The 20,715-nt window shown below is 41.3% G+C and overlaps 3 protein-coding genes across 9 annotated transcripts in view; 2 read left to right on the forward strand and 1 right to left on the reverse strand.

The window, feature by feature from the left end:
• Positions 1-20,715, reverse strand: part of LOC146521164 (protein NLRC3-like) — a 482,659-nt gene that overhangs the window by 107,720 nt on the left and 354,224 nt on the right. The window lies entirely within an intron of this gene.
• Positions 1-20,715, forward strand: part of LOC146521170 (uncharacterized) — a 37,190-nt gene that overhangs the window by 7,729 nt on the left and 8,746 nt on the right. For 2 of the 6 annotated variants that reach the window (XM_085154326.1, XM_085154322.1), the window contains exons 2-4: positions 9,297-9,543; positions 11,027-11,377; positions 14,193-14,525. The exons of 1 other annotated variant lie outside the window; for it this stretch is intronic. In XM_085154326.1, coding sequence (XP_085010452.1) covers positions 9,507-9,543; positions 11,027-11,377; positions 14,193-14,525 — 721 coding nt within the window. In that variant the 5' untranslated portion in view covers positions 9,297-9,506. Of the gene's footprint in view, positions 1-9,296; positions 9,544-11,026; positions 11,378-14,192; positions 14,526-14,622; positions 14,728-15,122; positions 15,453-16,928; positions 17,256-18,174; positions 18,499-18,600; positions 20,580-20,715 lie in introns of those variants that run through there. 3 more of the 6 variants (XM_085154324.1, XM_085154323.1, XM_085154325.1) reach the window with 3 other exon arrangements.
• Positions 1,666-3,945, forward strand: LOC146521171 (nuclear factor 7, brain-like). 2 transcript variants are annotated; one of them, XM_085154427.1, is made up of 2 exons: positions 1,777-2,106; positions 2,350-3,945. In XM_085154427.1, exons 1-2 carry the CDS (start codon positions 2,104-2,106, stop codon positions 3,493-3,495), a joined length of 1,149 nt encoding a protein of 382 aa, XP_085010553.1. In that variant the 5' UTR covers positions 1,777-2,103; the 3' UTR covers positions 3,496-3,945. The 2 variants fall into 2 exon arrangements, with proteins under 2 accessions (XP_085010552.1, XP_085010553.1); XM_085154426.1 differs by having other exon boundaries at positions 1,666-3,945.

Raw genomic sequence — 20,715 nt, forward strand, 5'->3', positions numbered from 1 at the left:
AACACACAGAACACTAAATGATCACGTCCTAGATTATTTTTCTCAGCTTCTTACAAAATAAACTGCTGCTCGTTGTCTCCGTTCAGACTCATGATGTGTTAGTTGTTCCCTGTACACGACTAAAGACTAAGTGTGACAGAGCCTTTCAGTCTGTGGCACCAAGGCTGTGGATCAGTCTGCCTCCACAACTACGTTTAGTCGACTCTGTGGATTCTTTAAAAAAGCTGTTCAAATGTTTCTGTTTTACAGGCTTTCTAATGACAAACATTTTATTCAATTATTATTTATTTATTTTAAAACTACCTGTTTATTTTACTGTCTTATTGAATCTTTTTTTGCCCTTAATGTTAATTAATTAATTACTTATCTCTGAAAATCAATCAATCAATAATCAAAGTTTGTATTGAGTTTGTGTGTTTCAAAGATGGAGGCCACGCTGCTCTCAGAGGACTGTGTGTGGTTGTGGTAAACGTGTGAGCTGCTGCTGCTTCTTCCTCACATGTTTGATATGTTTCATATTTCCAGCTGATGCTGATCACCCTAACCTTAACATCACAGACCATCCTTTGGTTCTTCTTCTGTTCCTCTGAAACTTCCTGTGTGGTGCCTTTCAAATTAAAAGCCCTCCCTGACTGTAAAGACTGGACTGTGCTGCAGCTGGTGGAAACAGTGTGTAGGTGTGTTGTGTTTGATGGAGGACTGAAGTGTGTGTCCAGCTGAGCTCTCTGTGTGCTCATATATACAGATGCTGATAAACAAATGTTTGTATTTGGACCCTGTTACTGATCAGGACCTGCTGTGTGTTTCCTGTCCACAGGTCTACAAAGAGTCGCACTTCCTGCTGTGGTTCAGATGTTCAGCGTGTTGCTTTGTTTCTCACATGTTGGCTCCACGGTCTCTGCTGCTGTGGGCTGATGTCATGCAGCAATACAGCTGCTCAACATCTGGCCTTGTTTTGCTCCATCAGCACATATTTGACTTTTAGATCACATGATATTTGCATGCAACGTTCAAACACATGTGGAGAATTCATTATTTCTTTGAAAGATTTTTTAGTAAACAACAGAAAAAAGAAAGTAAGAGAAACTTTAATTCTATAAAACAGTAAAAATTCCACACACATGTAACTCACCACTTTGTGAACATCACAGGGGAGAAATCGTTTCTCTGAGTCAGAGATGAGTGTCAGTAACACAAAAGTAACACTCAGTGTCATGCAGTGACTTTTACACAACCAGATCAGATGAACCAACTCACACTAAAACATGCATTTTGCTGCACTCTTTACACTTATTTCTTTTCTTTCTGCTCTTTTATATATTTTGTAAAACCACAAAAAATATTTTATATCAGCAGCAATTTCTCTCAAACTGCTGCATCACAGCTTTCATGCTCTGACCTGCATGTGAAATGAGAGAAAAGCTCTTTATAAGTAACTTTTACAACTTCTGGCAGGTTAATGTCTGAACTTTGGAGTGAAACACACCCTTAGTTACAAGAAATAACACCACAGTCTGTAACTAAGTGAATCCACCTTAACACCACCTGTGTTTGTCTGACTGCATTACACTCCCACTGCTGGGAACCTGAACAAGAAGCAGAACAAAGTCTAAAATAGAAGCTGACAAACAGCTGCACCACCGAGTGACACTTTATTTTATAAACTTCACAACAGGTTTCATGTTGTGACCTGTGGAGGTGAAAAGACACAAAACCTGTTTTACAGCTTTTGAGCTGCAGGCAGGATTGAAACACACCTTAGTTAAAAGTCAAACAGCAACATTTGTCTCCTCCCCTCATGTCACTCAAATGTGACAAACCAGGAAACAGGAAGTTCTTCGTCCTCAGTAAAGAGAGACGCACAGACGATCAGACTGAGCTCAGACCAAACTAGCAGCTTCCTCTGAGTGAGTCCAGCTACAGGAGAGAAAAGTAGAAAACTCCAACACTGCTGCTTCAAGCTGCTGACGCTCCACACACTGAATGTGAGTTTGAGCAAAAACACGACTCAAAGGAAGTTTCAGTGAAGGTGGTAGAGGAGGGAGGGGAGCCAGGACTCACTGTACTTCCTGTCTGCTGTTTTCAGCTTCACTCACAGACTCAATGGCTTCCAGATCAGAGGAGGATCTCTGCTGTCCGGTCTGTCAGGAGGTCTTCAGAGATCCTGTTCTTCTGTCATGTAGCCACAGCTTCTGTAAAGACTGTCTGAAGAGATGGTGGAGAGAGAGACCAACACACGAGTGTCCAGTTTGTAAGAGAAAATCTTCAAAGGAAGAACCACTATCAAACCTTGCTTTAAAGAACCTGTGTGAGTCGTTCTTACAGGAGAGAGATCAGAGAGCTTCAGAGGATCTCTGCAGTCTGCACTCTGAGAAACTCAAACTCTTCTGTCTGGACCATCAGCAGCCAGTGTGTGTCATCTGCAGAGACTCACAAAAACACACCAATCACAGATTCAGACCCATCGATGAAGCTGCACAACAACACAAGAAGGAACTTCAGGAAACTCTGGAGCCCTTAAAGAAGAAGTTAAAGGTTTGTGAAGAAGTTCAAGTGAAGTTTGATCAAACAGCAGAACACATTAAGGTCCAGGCCCGACACACAGAGAGGCAGATTAAGGAGCAGTTTAAGAAGCTTCACCAGTTTCTAGCAGAGGAAGAGGAGGCCAGGCTGGCTGCACTGAGGGAGGAAGAGGAGCAGAAGAGTGGGATGATGAAGGAGAAGATGGAGGCTCTGAGCAGAGAGATAGCAGCTCTTTCAGACACAGTCAGAGCCACAGAGGAGGAGCTGAGAGCTGAAGACGTCTCATTCCTGCACAACTACAAGGCTGCAGTGGAAAGAGTCCAGCGCTGCCCCCTGCTGGATGATCCACAGCTGCCCTCAGGAGCTCTGATAGACCAGGCCAAACACCTGGGCAACCTGACCTTCAACATCTGGAACAACATGAAGGACATGGTCTCCTACACTCCTCTCATTCTGGACCCAAACACTGCTGATCCGACCCTCATCCTGTCTGAAGATCTGACCAGTGTGAGATATGGAGGAGAGAGGCAGCAGCTTCCTGATAATCCAGAGAGGTTTGATTATTACTTCTCTGTCCTGGGCTCTGAGGGCTTTAACTCAGGGACTCACAGCTGGGATGTTGATGTTGGAGACAGTACAGGGTGGTTACAGGGTGTGTTTGAAGAGTCTGTGCAAAGGAAGGGAGACATACAGTCTGGATTGTGGGGAATATTCTTCTTTCAAGATAAATTCTCAGTATGGTCACCATCAGCTCCTCTCACTGATCTCTCAGTCCAGAAGAAGCTCCAGAGGATCAGAGTGAATCTGGACTGGAAAAGAGGAAAGCTGTCGTTCTCTGATCCTGATACTAACACACACATACACACCTTCACACACACTTTCACTCACAGGATGTTTCCATACATTAACACTGGTGGTAAAGTGAAGGTGTGTCCGTTGAAGGTGTCAGTGTCAGTGCAGCAGATGAGTTGAGGATGATGATATTTCTAATGTTGTTTCCTGTCAGTGAATTGAAGCTGTTAAACTGCAGCTGTCCTCCTGCTGCCTCATTGTTCCAAAGCTCTTTGTTTCTCTTTTAGTTCTCACTGTTTCTTTCTGTTTCTGCTGTCCACCTTTTCACATGGAAAATCATTTCACTGTTTCTCACTGAATGACTCCCCAAACTAGATTTGAAATTCTATCAAGTTTCTAATCATTACAAGTGATTCATGTTTCTATTTGATGTGTAAATGGAGATGATTTAGTTTGCTGGGATATGGACTGACATGTGTTGAATGGGAGGAGCAGTTTGTTGTTGTCTTCTTGTCTGTTTATGACAACAATAAATCTATTGTTGAAACAATGATTCATGTTTAACTCCATATATGAAATGTTTCTGATCTTTGAATTCTGTTTGATTAAAGACTTTCTTCATGACACAAATGAGATTTCAGTGTATTAATAGAACTAAATAAGCTCAGAGTTGAAAGGCTGGAGTATTATGTACGTGCTTCACTGTCAGGATCTTCAGGGGGATTCAAAGGGAAACATCAAACTGCTGTAATGAGATAAACTAGTTGGGCTGAACACACTTATCTGTAGTTTGTCTCCATCCAGGATCATCAGAATATAATGAACATGTGTGAAGAGCCAAAAAATGCTGCTGCCCTCTCAGCATGATGAGCTCCAGCCTTTGTTAACAGGAAAACAGGAAACATGAGACAACTTTCAGAGACAGTAACCAACTGTGGCCACAAGATGGCAGCAGCTGATCTGAGATCCTTTATTGGACAGAACGACTCTGCTCTGTGATGTCATCAGAGAGACGGCCTTCACTTTGATAGATCTGACGTCACGTCTGCACTGCGGTGATGAAAGCTGATAAACACATTGTTATTTATCCATGAAATCACCTCTGTCCTCTCAAGTGTCAACCCGTTCTCACTCCCGACGTGTAAAATACTGACGATTTGTCACGTCCCTTAACTTCTCATGCTGACGCTATGCTTCTCATGCTTCCACGTTTTTATGCAACGCTGTGGGTTGTCAATTCATTCCAATATGAACCCGCTCGCGGCAATCAGAGATGCTTCGAGCAGAGGCTCCAGCCATCCATTTACTCCAATAATAACCCTGTCACGGCGAAACATGACGCCGTGAAGCACAATCTACCTGGAGAACCGGGGACCCTCTCCGTGAACGGGTTTTTCTCCCTGATTTAATGCTTTCTTTTAATGACATCGTTAACATTACTCAACAAAAACACATGAAAGTATCACTGATGATTCAACAATAAAATCGCTTCATGTTGTGGCCATCACACAGTGTTTTCCAAAGTGATTCACGATCTGGGAAACATCAAACTGCTGTAATGAGATCAACTAGTTGGGCTGAACACACTTATCTGTAGTTTGTCTCCATCCAGGATCATCAGAATATAATGAACATGTGTGAAGAGCCAAAAAATGCTGCTGCCCTCTCAGCATGATGAGCTCCAGCCTTTGTTAACAGGAAAACAGGAAACATGAGACAACTTTCAGAGACAGTAACCAACTGTGGCCACAAGATGGCAGCAGCTGATCTGAGATCCTTTATTTTTTTTATCATGCAAAGACTGCCAGACTCTGTAATACTGTAAATGATCAGTGACTCAGGTTAACACTAAACTTTAAACAGTACCTCTGTGTCTCTGTGTGCTGAACATTTAGGATTGAGTCAGGCTGCATCAGCTGAAGCTGTTATTTGTAAATATCAGTATTTTTAATTCCGGTGTGGGGAAAATACGTAAGACTGCAGTGAAGTGATGTACCAGATGAATCCCTGGCCAAAGGTATCGTACTTAAATCAGAGTACTGATCCAGCCACATCAGCCTTTTGTGAGTTCTGTTTAAAGTAGACTTAAAATGAACTGCAGGTTCCTGAGAGGTGGACTGTGAGCACAGAAACACATGTTCATACATACAGCTGCAGCAAACTTACATTAATTTTAAATAGATTTGTTACTCTGATGTCTGTCTCTGTGTTGACATATGAATCAGTCAAATGAGGCAGATAGTGTTTATTGTGTAAATAGATGGGTTCAGAATTTAGTAACAATTTTCTGTAAGCTATGCTCTGCTTCTAAAATAAATATTTTCATGAAACAAAGGATAGATACATTCATAGTGCTTCCACAATGAGTGAAACAAGTATGGTTGCCAAGTGAACAACGAAGAAAATGGAAAATCAAGTAAATGTTAAAGTTGACACAAGGTACAGCAAGATAATGTGTGAGCTAATCCGAAGTTTAGCTGTGGCAACAATTACAATAGTTCTGCTGGAGGATTCTTCCTCTTAAAAGGGGATTTTTCCATCCCACTGTGGCTAAGCGTTTGCTCATAGGGGATCAAAGGATTTTGGGGGTTTGTGTCTAACACTGTGGGGTCTTTAGTCTTTTTTCAGGTCAGGTCCAGAGTTTTTGGCATTTCAACCGGTTCCTCACCAGCCTCCTTTACTGGTGAAGAAGGTGGCACCCAGTAGGACAAAAAAAAAAGCCTTGTAAAGGCCAGATGAACTCAAATTGAGCCAACTGCTATCATGCAACAGCATCCGCCCAGGGTAGTAGTTGGTTAACTGCATTTGCGTCCTTGTTCCCAGTGATGCTCATATCATTCTCCTCATTCCTAAACTCTGCCTCCTCAATGGAAGACGTGTCAGTGGGTTTAAGTATTCCTTCGTCTGCCTTGTCTTCAGTTGAGGTCCACCGTGCCTAGGCTCAGTATATATATCCTGTGAGTGGAGCACTTCTTTGCAATTCTGAGTCACTTGACTATTTGTCAGAATTGCTTTGAGGCAGACCAGAAGTCTTTTTCAATTGCCTCACTGAGCTCACAAGAGGCCACATTAAGCTTGTCCAGCCAGTACCTATTAACTGCTTCTCTATGCTAACCAAGGACTCTTGAAAGGACTTCTTCTTCAGCTTGATGTCTCCAGAACAAAACCTTGGCAATCAACAACAGCACGTTTCTGGTTGTCAGAACCCCTGCCGGTATAATCACCTGGCCAAAGGAGACAATAGAAGCCACTAACACCAAGACAACAAGCTCCTTTCAATTACAGTCCAGCACCTCGAGACTATAAACTAAGGAAAGAGATGAAGGCCCAGGACTGGTGAGTGACAGAACCATTATTAAGGATGAAAACAACAAAGAACAATTAGGAAGTACATCAGGAAGATGACGACAATTGATCATGTACTTAGAGAATACCTCAGGCAGCAGAAAGCCAAGAAAGAAGAGGAGCAGAAGCTGTCATGGAAGGACAGATTTCTGCATAGTATGTGCAACCGGCGCATAGAGGAGATGGCTGACATCCAGAAATTTTAGCTGGACAAAGACAGACTGAAAAACAGCATGGAGGCACTAATCATGGCAGCACAGGAACAAGCTCTGAGCACAAGATTGATAGAAGCGAGGGGTCTATCACACCAGGCAAGACTCCGGGTGCAGGTTGTGTAAAGATGTCCCAGAGACAATCCAGCACATAACAGCAGAGTGTAAGATGCTAGCAGGCAGGACATGCATGGGACGCCATAACCAAGCTGCCGGCATAGTGTACAGGAACATCTGTGCAAAGTATGGCCCGAAATCCCGAGGTCAAAAAGAAAGACCCCACCTTTGGTGGTTAAGAATGAAGCTTAGATTCGGTGGGACTTGCAGATACAGACGAGCAAGCTGGTGATGGCTAACCAACTGGACATAAGACAGAGACAGAGGTCTCACTCTGGAGGAAACTCTCAGCACTTTCCAGCAGCCCCTCCATCATGGAGGACGTTCCCTCACTGTAACAGGTGGAGGAGAGAGGAGAGGAAGCACAGGTGGATCCTCTGAGGAAGAGGAGCCTTCCTACAACCACATGATCACATGACCAGAGGGGCGTGGCCTTCAGTGGTCATAATAAAGGAACAGTTCTCAGTATTGACTCAGTATGATGGATTGTTTGGATTTGTCTTTGTTTCTCTGGCTTTTCTTGTGTGTCTGTGTGTCTTTGTATGTTGGATAGAGTCATGTGACCTGCCCAGGGACTACACATGGAAATGAGCAGTTTAGCTCAAATCTGGCAGGTTTCCATCTTCTACTGTTTCATATTGATTTCATTGAAATGAGCCATCCTGTTAAATAAGTGAAAATAAAAACAACTGGCTAACTTTTAGTCTGATCCAGTTTTTTTCTTCTTGAGTGAGTGTTTACATCTCAAAACACTCGCTCACAGCTTTTCATCATCCTGTTTCACTGAATAAAACAGGTGTGAGGTCATTTCCATTGGGTGGAGTCAGCTGCTGGTCACCTTGAAACAAACAGTTCCACTCTTCAGCTAATCAGCTTTTAGCATATGCACAGTTGACCTATGCGCTCTGGCATGGGCGGGTTGAAAACCCCTTTCTGTAAATTTAATTAATTAACCTGCTAAGCAGATAGCATATAATATGAATACCACTGTACTTTCAAAATATAGAAAGTGATTTGTAGAGGGAAAAGCAAAATTTAAAGTTTGTTTGTTTTTTAAAGTACAAGCTTACTGGTCAGAGCTAAAGTCCTACACAAAACCTTTTGCTTTGTCTTAATTTGAGGCTAAAAGCTGATTATCTGAGCACCAAAGATTTGTTTCTAAACCTCAAAGTAGATGTAACATGTCATCAAGGTTAAAGAGTTTTAGGGGGAACAAAACTATTAGAACCACAACGCAGAGCAACTTTCCTTTTATTAAGTGGTTTTCTTTTTTTAAACACTCATATTAAGAGGACGTTTCTGTTGCGACGTGTGAACATCATTCTGTGTTCAGTTTAACCTCTCCACTAGTGCAGACCTGTGCAGTCTTTTTTTTTTGTTTCTCTTATTTTACAGTTACAGTTTGTTTTTTTAAATAGAGTTAATCTCAACATCGCCATCACACATTCAGACTGTTTGACTTTCATTTGGAACTCATCACTTCCTGTTTTTCTACGATTCTTTGTCCTGAGCTCAGAAATAACAGCCTTCATTATTTGGACCATTTTAGACCAACAGCAACATCACAACTCCTTCATTCCTTTTTTAATGTCTTTATTAGAAGTTTACTGATGTGTTTATTCTTACTGGCTGTATTTTTTTCCTTTGTATAAGAAAAATAGAATTGAATTAATAATCTTCATAACTTCTTTTCAGATGTAGTCTGAAACACTTTCAGTTTGTTGAAAATTGATGGATCCTTAATGAATGGGCCTCAGAGCCGCCCTCAGTGTCTAATGTGGACTGCACACAAAGTTTCAGGTTAAATGCACAAATGAGGTCCTGTATTCATCCTCGTCCTCTGCTTCTGTTATTATTCATCCAGTCTGGCTGCAGACCTTAGGTTTAGTAGTGCAAAGGATAAACATCCTAAAGGTCAAAGTTCGGTTCATTTTATTGATAAAGAGAGAAGAGTGTTTTACAGGAGAATGTGACATGTCATAAAAGTTGGTGGCAGCAGCTGAAATCACAGTGTTAGTCCTGTAAAACACATACAGTAAAAAAAAGAATTAATGTATTTCTTTTGTATTTTTATGAGTATTTATTGTATGTATCTATTGTATGGACTCTAACTGTAAACTCAGTGAAGGGAAAATATTTTAGCTCAAACACCAAAATTCATTCAAGTAAGATTCTTCCTCCACACGATTCCGATTTTATTGCTGGCTTCTTCATAAAGTTGGATCTGACTTCAGTGTAAATGACCTTTGTCTGATGTCTCTTATTTAATGAGCTTGTTTCTCCTGCTTTTCCTCACTTTCCTCACAGTCTGCCCTGATCTGATCGAGGTTGAAGTTTCTGTTGCAATGATCTGAGCAGCAGACCTCCTCCCTCACTGAAGTGTGAAACTTTGTCAGCGAAGCAGTGTGAGAGTGTGACAGTGTGAGAGTGTCAGTAGATGATCAGCAGAGGAAAGTGAAGCTGCTGTGAGCTGATGTCCTGAAGGGCTTTTAAAGAGTCTCTGAGTTTGACAGGAACATGAAGATGTTTGTGGTGTTTGTGATCCTCCTACACGGTAAGTACACCTTCCTCTCTCTGCTCTCATCATCAGCTTTTCTTTCATCTCTCTCTCTTTAATGTGTTGAAGTGCAGCAGGAGGAGATTTCCATCAAACACTGGATTCTGATTCAGATCAAACTAACAATCCAAAGCAGCAACTTTCAAATCACTGGATTCTTCTTGGTGGTTTCCAGATCAGCTCATGTTACAACTGGTTTTCCAGTTAAAGCACACAGATCAGAATACACAGCACTTGGACTCTCTCACACTCTTGTTGGTAGCTGTTTCATTCAGCCTGAACTGTATATTTAAACTCTTCAGATTTGTCAAACACCTGTGATATAGTTATTTCTAATCATCCCTGTAAAAAGAACTGTTGGCCCACTCTGCTGTACAACATTGCTTCAGTTCATTGAGGTTTTTGGACATTTGTTTATGCAAAGCTCTCTCGCAGTTCCACCACAGCATTTCAGTTGGGTTATGGTCTGGACTTTGACTGACCCATTGCAAAATCTTGATTCTTTTCTCCTTCAGAGATTCAGACATGTAGATTTGCTGGTGCGCTTCCTCCAAAGGACATTGTTCCAGAAGTCATGTGACCTGTACTGCCATGTTTAGAAAAGAAGCTTTGTCCTGGCTCCCTCGTAGACTTCTGGAAACGGTGTTTATTTGTAATACAATTTAAGTGGCAGTTGTTTGGTTTGTTTGTGTTTGTATTTGTGCCAGGACCACCTGTACATTTCACTAATAATGTATTGTGCATGAATTGCACATCAGCTTTAAGGGTTTCTGTGCAGCAGTTGTTACAGCTGAACTGTTTGATCATTACTTTTGACCTTTTCAGCTGTTTAATTATACATTTCTGATTCAACAGGATATTTATTTTTTAATTTTTTCTCCTTGCACAGTGGTCATCTGAGTGGCATCTCAGACTTCGGAGCTCAGAGTGAACGTTGAATGTCGCTTCACTCAGACATTTACATCAAAAACTGTTGAACAAACCAGGAGAGAGAAACCAAATCTTTTCACACTAAATTTTTATTCTCTGCTTAACGTTTTGTTGATCAGGAGAAGCAGGATTAGGATCTTGAGTTTAACCCTCAGTTGTGCGTTATGTGAAGGAGCTCCACTTGTTTCTTTGGTAACTTAAGCTGCAGACCTTCAGATTTTTCCAACATTGGCTTCGTAGATTAGTTTTCATGAACCCTGCTGTAGAAAGTCCTGTTCATTTTTGTGGTTGGTCATATGCTGCCATCATTACACCAACACTGCATGAAAAGTCTGGTCCCTTTCAAAGGTCCCTCAGAGAATGCAGCACTTTCTGTTTAAAATAAAGGTTAGAGAGTCATTTCTTTGATTTCAATCTGATTAAATTTAGATTACATGGGTAGACTGAGTGTAGAAGTTGCAGATAAGGTAACCTGCATTCCAGCACGTGGATGCTGACACAAACTCAAAGCATGCTGTTAATTTGTCTTTCTGCTTATGTGTCCTTACAGTTTCCCAGCATGTCCTGGCTGTGGTGGTGGAGGTGTATGAGGAGGCAACGTCTGTTCTGCTGCCCTGTCAGTACTCTGGTATTATTCCTGAGAAAAATCCCACAGTGATGTGGACTCGCAGTGATCTCAGTCCCACATTTGTCCACCTGCGACGAGAAGAAGGTGATGATCTCAAAAAGCAGAACCTCCGCTACAGCGGGCGCACATCAATGAGGCCTGATGCTCTGGAGACTTCAGACTTCAGCCTCACTCTGAGAAAACCAGAACTGATTGACAGCGGCGTCTACACCTGCTCCATCAGTGGTGGGAAAGAAGAAACAGGACAGAGAGATGTGCAGCTAAAGGTCAAAGGTCAGCAATTAACTGCAACTGATTATTTAAAAAACAACTGCTTACCACATTTATGAGAAAATACAGGGATTTAATACAGTTATTATTAAAAAAAAGAATTTCACACTGTACTGAATGAATTAGCTTTTCTGGTTTACATTATTTTTCACTGATTAAAAGGTATAAAATATCAACTGCACAAAAATATATTGCTATAATGCATCATGTTACTTTCTCATATTATTTGTGGTTTGGCCACTGAATTGATTTAGATTTTGCTTTGCTTTGTTTTGGTGGGGTTGTTGTTTTTTGGTTTTTATTTCTTTTTCAAACACCTGATAATAACCTACACTCCTAGAGAGCTAAAAGCATTTACATTGCACATCATGCAATGTAAATGCATGCATCCATCCAAAGCACAGCTGGTTGGTTATTATCATGGTTATGGTCTGTCTATACTGTAGGTGAACTGCTTTCCATCAAACACCAGGATTTGGTACTGGAAGACCTCCAACTGAATACAATTCATATGCTTTTATTAATTTTGAATAATTATCAGCAGATTTAACCACAAAAACAGGGGGCAAAAATATATTTTGTGTATGAACTGCCATTTCTTCTTTTCACCTCGAGATGGTCCAGGACACCCAGGCACAGGCCACCGAGGACCCTAAGGATTGGGTTTAGACAGATTGGTACCCTCATTTTGGTCATGCTGTCTCCTCTGACAAGCAGGGCTTGCAAGCAGAGACTTGGGCAGGGCAAGACCAAAAGAAAGTTTTTGTGTTGACCAGGGCAAAAGCTGACACCAGGGACCCAGCATCAGCAGAAAAAATCTGTTACTAGCTTGGACCTAGATGCACCTGAATCTCAGGTTACACAGGTTTCTCAGGGATCTCTAATTGCTCCTGCTGGGGCTACACAGGGCTCATATCCTGTTTCTGTTCCTCACCCTGAGCACCTGCTGATGTTAGAACAGGCAGGGCCCACCTGTAGCCTTAGGCTGTCTATCAAAGAAGCTGGTGAATTGGTGCAAGGGTGCGGAAGGAGACAGAGGACAGCCTGGCTATTGGTCTGGTGAGAGGGTGGCTGGCCACAGGTTAAGCCAGCCCACCCTCCTTACCAGAGACTAAAGTGGAGATGGGGCCCAGTTGTAAAGATGTGGAGCCAGAGATGACAGGTGAGGTGTGTCTAGATGGTGGGTGGAAGCTGGGATTACAGTCTCTGGAGCTGGGTTTCCATAATAATCCCCTCATGGCAGAAAGTTTCACATATAAAACAATGATGTGCACTTAAAACTTCAGTCCTGAAGTTTTTCAGAAATCTTGAAAAATATTTTTGTGGCCCCCATATATATTCACCCCTATGGAAAGATTCTGGAGGTTCCCCTGTCCTTAGCGCCTGCCTCTAAGATCTGTTACAAACAAACTGCATATTATATAATCGGCTCTCAAACCTGGTCAGCAATTCATTTTGATTTGATCAAAAATAATTTCAAACAACTTCAATAGCAATTAAATTAAATGGTACTAGTCTTACAGAGTAAGCTGGTGAGTAACATATTTCCAAGAAGTACAGTAACCTAAGCAGAAAGTTAGCGGCCATCTGAATCTGAATCTGCTTAGATACCATATTTCTAAGCTTTTCAGGGCCGAGTACAATAACCTCAGTTTGATCTGAATTAAGAAGCAGAAAGTTAGCGGCCATCCAGATCTTTATGTCTTTTAGACATTCCTGCAGTTTTTCTAATTGGTGTGTGTTATATGGCTTCATAGAGCTGGGTGTCATCTGCATAGCTGTGAAAATGTATACTATGTCTTCTGATGAAACTGTCTAAGGGAAGCATGTGTTAATAGAATTGGTCCTGGCACTGAACCCTGTGAAACTTTGCATGAACAAATGAGTGACTATTAGATAGATTTGATTCAAATATGATTAATAAATGGTAGGACGTCCTTGAGCACTCTTGCAGAAATTGGGTCTAAAGACACATTGATGGTTTTGAGGAAGTAATTACTGAAGTTAACTCAGAAAGATATATTGGAGGAAAAGAGTCTAAATAAATATCTCCCCCTGACTCTAGTTCTTCTGATCTGGAGGAGATTAGTGCCTTGTTCAGCTCCTTCTTCCAAACCATCTTGGAGTGTGGCAGAGCAGAATGGAGGTGGAAAAAGGACGGGATCACTTCAAATCTTATCAAATTGCTGGCATTTTTATTAGAATACTGTTAAAGAGAACACCTATCAAACATTATTGCATGCAACTGTCATAATTCATGCCTGGTGTTCAAAACTATATACTCTGTTTCTAATGCCTCACAGTTTGTCTGTTTCAAAACCTCCCCTCATATGTGTAATGCAGTTTCGATTGATGAGGTTGCCACCACAAAGGCTCCCAGCTGATCTTGTGTTTTTCATCCATCTGCCTCAGCCAGATGTTCAACTGTTTTGAACCAGTTTAAGCAAGTGACTCTGGAATTCATACAGGAAGTGGTTCATCAAATTAAGCCCTCAGGTTTCCCTCAAGATGCTGCTGCTCCTTGATTTTAATAAACAGGTTTTTCCTAGTATAGGTCAGTTACTGTTGGCCATCATGAATACCAGTTTTTCTTTTGGTGTGGTTCCTGCAAACTTTAAACATTCATCAGTGCAACCTTTATTTAAGAAACCTGATATTGATCAAATTATGTTAGCTAATTTTATGCCTATCACTAAGCTGCCTGTCCTTTCAAAAATTTTAGAAACAATTGTTTGTACTCATTTGAAGTCTTATTTGGAAAAGCATGATAGCCTGGACGTTTTGCAATTCAGATAGTTTTGTTTTATTGTCTTCTCAGACCAGCAGGTGGAGATAAAAGTGGAGGAAGGCTCAGAGTCTGTCATCCTGCCCTGCCAAACAAGACCTGACATACCTGGTGACACCTCAGTGGAGTGGACTCGCTCTGATCGAGAACTCATGATGGTCCATGTGTATCCAAACAGAAGTGAGAAGCTTAAGAAACAGGACGACCTTTACTGTGGTCGCACAAAGATGAATGAAGACCTGCTGAGAACTGGAGACCTCAGTCTGACCCTGAAATACCCCACAGAGAGAGACAGTGGAGGATACATCTGCACCATCTACAGGGACAAAGACATCCTGAGACAGAAAGTAGTGCTGCAGGTCAAAGGTCAGTGATGCATAAATAAGTCAAAGGCCTTAGGTGTAGATGCAGGTCAGAGATCAAAGGTTATGTTGTTATTTTTTTTCATTATGTTTCTCAACAGAACCATTTCCATCTTGGGCCATAGCTTCCATGGTTCTCTTGGTTCTCCTGGTTCTTCTTGTTTCTGGAGGTCTTTTATTTAATTTCCGATACTATTTTAAGTCAGGTGAGTGTCTCCTACTACACTACCCATAATGCCGTTAGTTAGCAGGTGTCCTCTGGTGGCTCCTTGACTGTGACTCACACAAACTTGTTCCAGAAGCTGAAAGAGTTGAGAGTTACATGAGACACTTGAGATCTTCATGGTTTCTGCGCTGATGTGTGTGAGACATGGCCGACTGTGGAGGCTCAGTCTGTCTGTTCTTCTGCTCTTCATCCAACATGTCTGCAGCACTTTACAGGACGCTGCAGACTAGTTACCAAAGAACGAGTCAGGAACACATCAGGAACAAACTGAGACACAATCTGACTGAGACTAGAAGACAAGGAGGGGACAGGGAGGTCATGTGACCATCACAGCTGCTGCTGATGTCATCATGTTGTGCTTTGTTGTCCTCTCAGTCCCCCAGGTGGTGGAAGTGGTTTCAGGGCAGGAGTCTGTCCAGCTGCCCTGCAAAGCCAAAGTTCACCTGCTTGAAGACACTAAAGTAGAGTGGATAGACAGTGATAATGACAAGGTCCATGTGTATCAGAACGGCACTGACCACCCCAATGAGCAGGACCAGGTTTACAGAGACCGAACGAAGATGAAAGAAGGTCTGCTGAAAACTGGAGACTTCAGCCTGACCCTGAAATACCCCACGGAGAGAGACACAAAGACATACACCTGCACTGTCTACAGCACTAAGGGAAATGTTCTGATGAAAAAACAAGTGGTGCTCCAGGTCAAAGGTCAGTACAGCCTCAATAATAGAAATATAGTAAGTCCATTTATGGACCCTACAAGTCGAATCTACATGAACTGCTGGGGTTTTTGAGGGCAAAAGTATTCATATACTGTGCTTTGCATACAGTATATCTCGAGGTACCCCTAGTTTCTTTATATTTTGTTGCCAATGAGCCAAACTTTCTTCTAATTTGATAATTTCTGGCTGCTTTTTCACCCATTTTCATTCACACAAATACAAATTGAATATTTAAATAGAACTTTGCATTTAAAAGATCAATTTTAGTACCACAAATTAACAGGACAGGTTCAAGACTGGTCTTTGTACATTATAAACTACAAAACAGAATTAAACACAGTGTTTGAGTTTCTGCCACGGGTGCAATTGCAGTACTACAATTGCTTACAAGAATAGGCGCATTCATGTTCTCTACTTGCGCTTTTTTTGTGTTTTAAATGATGAACACAAATGCATCAGGGACTTCAGTTCAAACCTGGTCCACAGATAGCAGTCTATTCACTGTTTTTATCAGTCATCATTCTTTTAGTTTAATTCAATTCAGTTTTATTTATACAGCATCAAATCACAACAACAGTCACCTCAAGGTGATTTACATATTAAGGTAAAGACTAACAATTAAATACTGATTGGTCCATAGACACATAGTGAGTGAAAAAAGGTCAGTTAAGAAGAAAAACTCAATGCATCATGGAAATCCCCCGGCAGCCTACGTCTATTGCAGCATAACTAAGGGAGGATTCAGGGTCACCTGGTCCAGCCCTAACTATATGCTTTAGCAAAAAGGAAGGTTTTAAGCCTAATCTTAAAAGTAGAGATAGTGTCTGTCTCCTGAATCCAAACTGGAAGCTGGTTCCACAGAAGAGGGGCCTGAAAACTGAAGGCTCTCCCTCCCATTCTACTTTTAAATACTCTGGAACAACAAGTAGGCCTGCAGAGCGAGAGCGAAGTGCTCTAATAGGGTGATATGGTACTACAAGGTCATTAAGATAAGATGGGGCCTGATTATTTAAGACCTTGTATGTGAGGACTACCTCTCACTTTTTTCAGAGATTTTTTAGGACAACCTCTGTCTGCATAACAATGAAAGTGTGCCCTGTAGTGACACTGTCTAAGGGAAGCATCTACATTGTATTGGTCCTAGCACTGAACCCCGTGGAACTCCATAATTAACCTAAGTGTGTAAAGAGGACTCTTGTACCTAACAATCAGCTGCAGTTGAAGCAGCAGCATTGTGAGAAACAACGTTTCTGAGGAACTCTTCAGAAATGAAAGCACAATATGGACCCACTTCAACACTTCTCTTTATATTTGATTGGAGTGTTTGATGTTATATTTGTTCATTAATTTTGCTGGAGACCTCCCTGCTGGGATGTCCAAATACATTAATTCATCTAAAGAAAATGTGATCACTGTCTTTGCTGTCTGTACAGCTCATGATGTGCTTTGTTGTTGCTCTTAGTGCCAGAGGTGGAGGTGGATTCAGGTGTGGAGTCTGTCCAGCTGCCCTGCCAAACCACAGTTCACTCACTGAAAGAAGCCAGAGTGGAGTGGACGGACAAAGAGAACAGGAAGGTCAACGTGTATCACAACACCTCTGACCTGCTTGCATTACAGCATCGTTTTTTCAGAAACCGAACAAAGATTAATGATGGCCTATTGAAAACTGGAGACCTCAGTCTAACCCTGGAATACCCCACAGACTGGGACAGAGGAATCTACACCTGCACTGTCTACAACAGGTATAGAAAGATCCGGATGAAGAAACAAGTGGAGCTGAAAGTCAGAGGTCAGTGCTGATTGACTGGTTTGAAAAACTCTCTAATGCGTTAAACCAAAATAATTAACTTTTTTGAAAATGTTAAGAATACAACGTAGAGATATTTGTGTTTAAATGTAGAGCACAAAGTAAAAAGTTGTTAGAAACATAAGTACTCAAGTAAAGCACAAATACACAAACACTATTAAACTAAAGTACAAAAACAACGTATTTGTACTCTGTTACTTCTCACCTCTCAAGATGTTTCACTTCAGGCTCTGATTTTGTTCTCAGATATTGAAGTTGTGTCCCGTTTTCATCATCCTGCAAAACTGTTCATGTTCAACACGACTGATGGAACAAATCCATTTAGTTTGGCTCATACCATCTGATCATCAGCAGTTTTTAGTGGGATTAATTTGCATTCATTGAACATCGTTTTCAGAGTCAACTGCATCAATCTTTGATTCCAGCCAAAATCAGTGATGCTGAAAGGGAATAAATGAGTACAGCTTCTTTAGAAATGAGAGATGAGCTTTGTTGATCCCAAGGATTCAGTAATGTTGCAGCAGAAACAAAAACACTTTGATGTGATGAAGGTTTCTGTGGCTTCATGTTGCAGATGTGTGTGAAATTCTGTAAAATACAATTAAGTTTCATTGGCAGAGAGGATTGTTCTGGACAGAAACAAGCTCATGACAGAGGGCATGTTTGATTTAAACTCCTCTTCAGTGATACATTTTAAATCCCCCAAAAAACAGCAGACAGTAGCTCCACAATGACAGGAGACATTACAGACACTGATCAGCTCAAACGTCTTTAAAACCTGCTTTGACTTTCTACATTTCTGTCCTGTTACCTTCTGCTCTGATGTGCTTCTGTCCTCCAGCTTTCTCTGCAACTCTGAAACCTGCTGCTGTCTGTCATGTTGTGTTTGTTGTCCTCTCAGTCTGTCAGGTGGAGGTGGAGGAGGGGGCGGAGTCTGTCCAGCTGCCCTTTATAAATACAGAAAACCTGCCTGAAGATGCTAAAGTGGAGTGGAGACACTATGAACCATTCAGGACCGTTTATGTGTATCAAAACGGCTCTGACCAGCCTGACAAACAGGACCAAGTTTATGTGGACCGAATACAGATGAATGAAGACCTGCTGAAAACTGGAGACCTCAGTCTGACCCTGAAACACCCCACAGAGAGAGACAGTGGAGAATACAGATGTGAAGTGGACAGCACACAGATCTACAGATACAAAACTGTGCTGCTCAAAGTCAAAGGTTAGTGTGTGTGTGTGTAGGTGTGTGTGTGTGTGTGTGTGTGTGTGTGTGTGTGTGTGTGTGTGTGTGTGTCTGTCTGACTGTCTTGTGTCTCCTCTGCAGGGAGAGTTCAGGTCCAGGATCAAACAGGGGACATCAGGAACAGAAGCAGCTCCATTGATCCGACGACTCTGATGGCTGATCAATCAGTTTGATCTGTGTGTTCTTTGATTATTGATCAGTGATGTCAGAGTGGAGTCAGTGTGATGTTGTTGTTGTGTGTTTGAGACTTTTAGTGTCCATGAAGGTCTCTGCTGCCGTAGATCCTCTGAACTGTGACAGAGGTCTCACTCTGGAGGAAACTCTCAGCACTTTCCAGCAGCTCCTCCATCATGGAGGATGTTCCCTCACTGTAACAGGTGGAGGAGAGAGGAGAGGAAGCACAGGTGGATCCTCTGAGGAAGAGGAGCGTTCCTACAAACCACATGATCACATGACCAGAGTTGTTTATGATAAAGTCACATTGATCAGTTTTCAGAATTGTCTTTTACCTGTTATGTCACCATAGTAACTGACTGAAAACATCCATTTCTGTTGCTTATTATTATTTCTGTTTTTCTTTATTTCAAGCATGTAAATAATCAGTAAGTGGCCATGACGGTATCACAGAAAATGTTCCAGTTTGAAGGTCGGTCTCTACCAAAGCCTGTGATCACTTTAAGAACCTGTGGTCTGTATGTCGTCTGTCTTTGTCCTGGTCCTCGGGTTTGGGGCCATGTTTGCGTTTTCGTTTGTATTTTATTGATTTATTTGTAATTAAATTATAAGTTATTCAAATTTGACAGCCAAGTTTAACTGATTCATAATTTTCTTCCATGTTTGTTCATTTTCATGTTTTTGGAAAGCACTTGGTAACAATGGCTTTGAAAATGTTTTCTGAATAAACTTTTTTTTGTTATTATTTACTTTTTATAGTGTTTTTTGTTTAACCATTAGATTTGTTTTCCCAGTCGATGTTTTCCTGGATGTTCCCGTCTCACCTTGTTGTTCATCTCTTTGTCCTCGTCTCTGTTATTATCTTCTTGTCTCTGAATTCATTTGGTGTGATTTTACTTTTGTTTCCTGTCTCTGTCACTATTCATTAAAATCATAAAGAATGAAAGCTACAATAAACTGTTCACTGTGTGATAAAAACAACATGATTTTTAAAAAGGCTTTGGATTTAAAATGTTACAAGTTGTTTACAGTAGATGATTAAGAACTTCAATCTCTGTACATGCTTTTAATGCTCGCTGCCATCTGTGAGCTAAAGACAAACGTGTTGCTGCAGAAAAACTATTATTATTACTCATTTTGGCCAGACAGACACTTTTTCTCTCTTGTAGTGGCTTTTGTGGTGGCGCAGTGTTTATTTCATGCAGTGGGGTAAACCCAAATCATGAGAAGGTAGCTAAGTAAAATGGTTATGAGCAAAAGAACGCATGTATTGCTAATTAATATCAAACGTAATATAATGAGTTACAGATTTTATTATTTTGTGTGAATTTCAGCGCCCCCTGCAGCCCAGGTAAAGCACTGGTAAGCCTTAAAGGTTTGTACCTGGGTTAGAGAGATCCCACCCAGTTCTTTTTCCTGAACAAGCAGGACAAAGTGACAGCCAAGCTTTAAATAAAGTGACAAAACACTTCAGTTAAACGCACAGGAGCTTAAAGTGACTTCATTAGATAAAAAAGTGGAATGAATGAATCAAATTCAGATTAAAAACGAATACGATGCGTTTCAGAGTTACTGTTTAAGTTCATGTAAATGTCTATGGGTGCAATAAGCAAAACAGAAACTCATTACAGCAAGTGACACGTGTCTGGAGAAGCCTCCATCACAGCCAGTGTTACTGTGTCATAGAGTAACAAACGACGCCTTAAACCATCTACAACTGAACAGCTGTACCTAATAAAGTGGCTGCTCACAAATGTAGTGATAAAACCCCTGTGGCTGAGACTTTGTTATCAAACTTAAACTTTATGTGAGCCCTTTATTATTCAGTATTGAACGTAGCCAGTCTGCATTCTGCTGCTCTTTATTCAAACTGCTTTCTTTCCACATCTGTCTGCACAGTAACGGGACTTCCTCTATAGTTAATTTATGCTTTCTATTTCGTGTTGCATTATTTTATTTTTAGAGCACGTTGCTTGACTGGTTTTGTCCCTGCACTGTTCTGTGTAGCATCTTCAAATGTCC

Source organism: Neolamprologus multifasciatus, chromosome 3 (genome assembly GCF_963576455.1).
Source record: "Neolamprologus multifasciatus chromosome 3, fNeoMul1.2, whole genome shotgun sequence".
NCBI lineage: Eukaryota > Metazoa > Chordata > Actinopteri > Cichliformes > Cichlidae > Neolamprologus > Neolamprologus multifasciatus.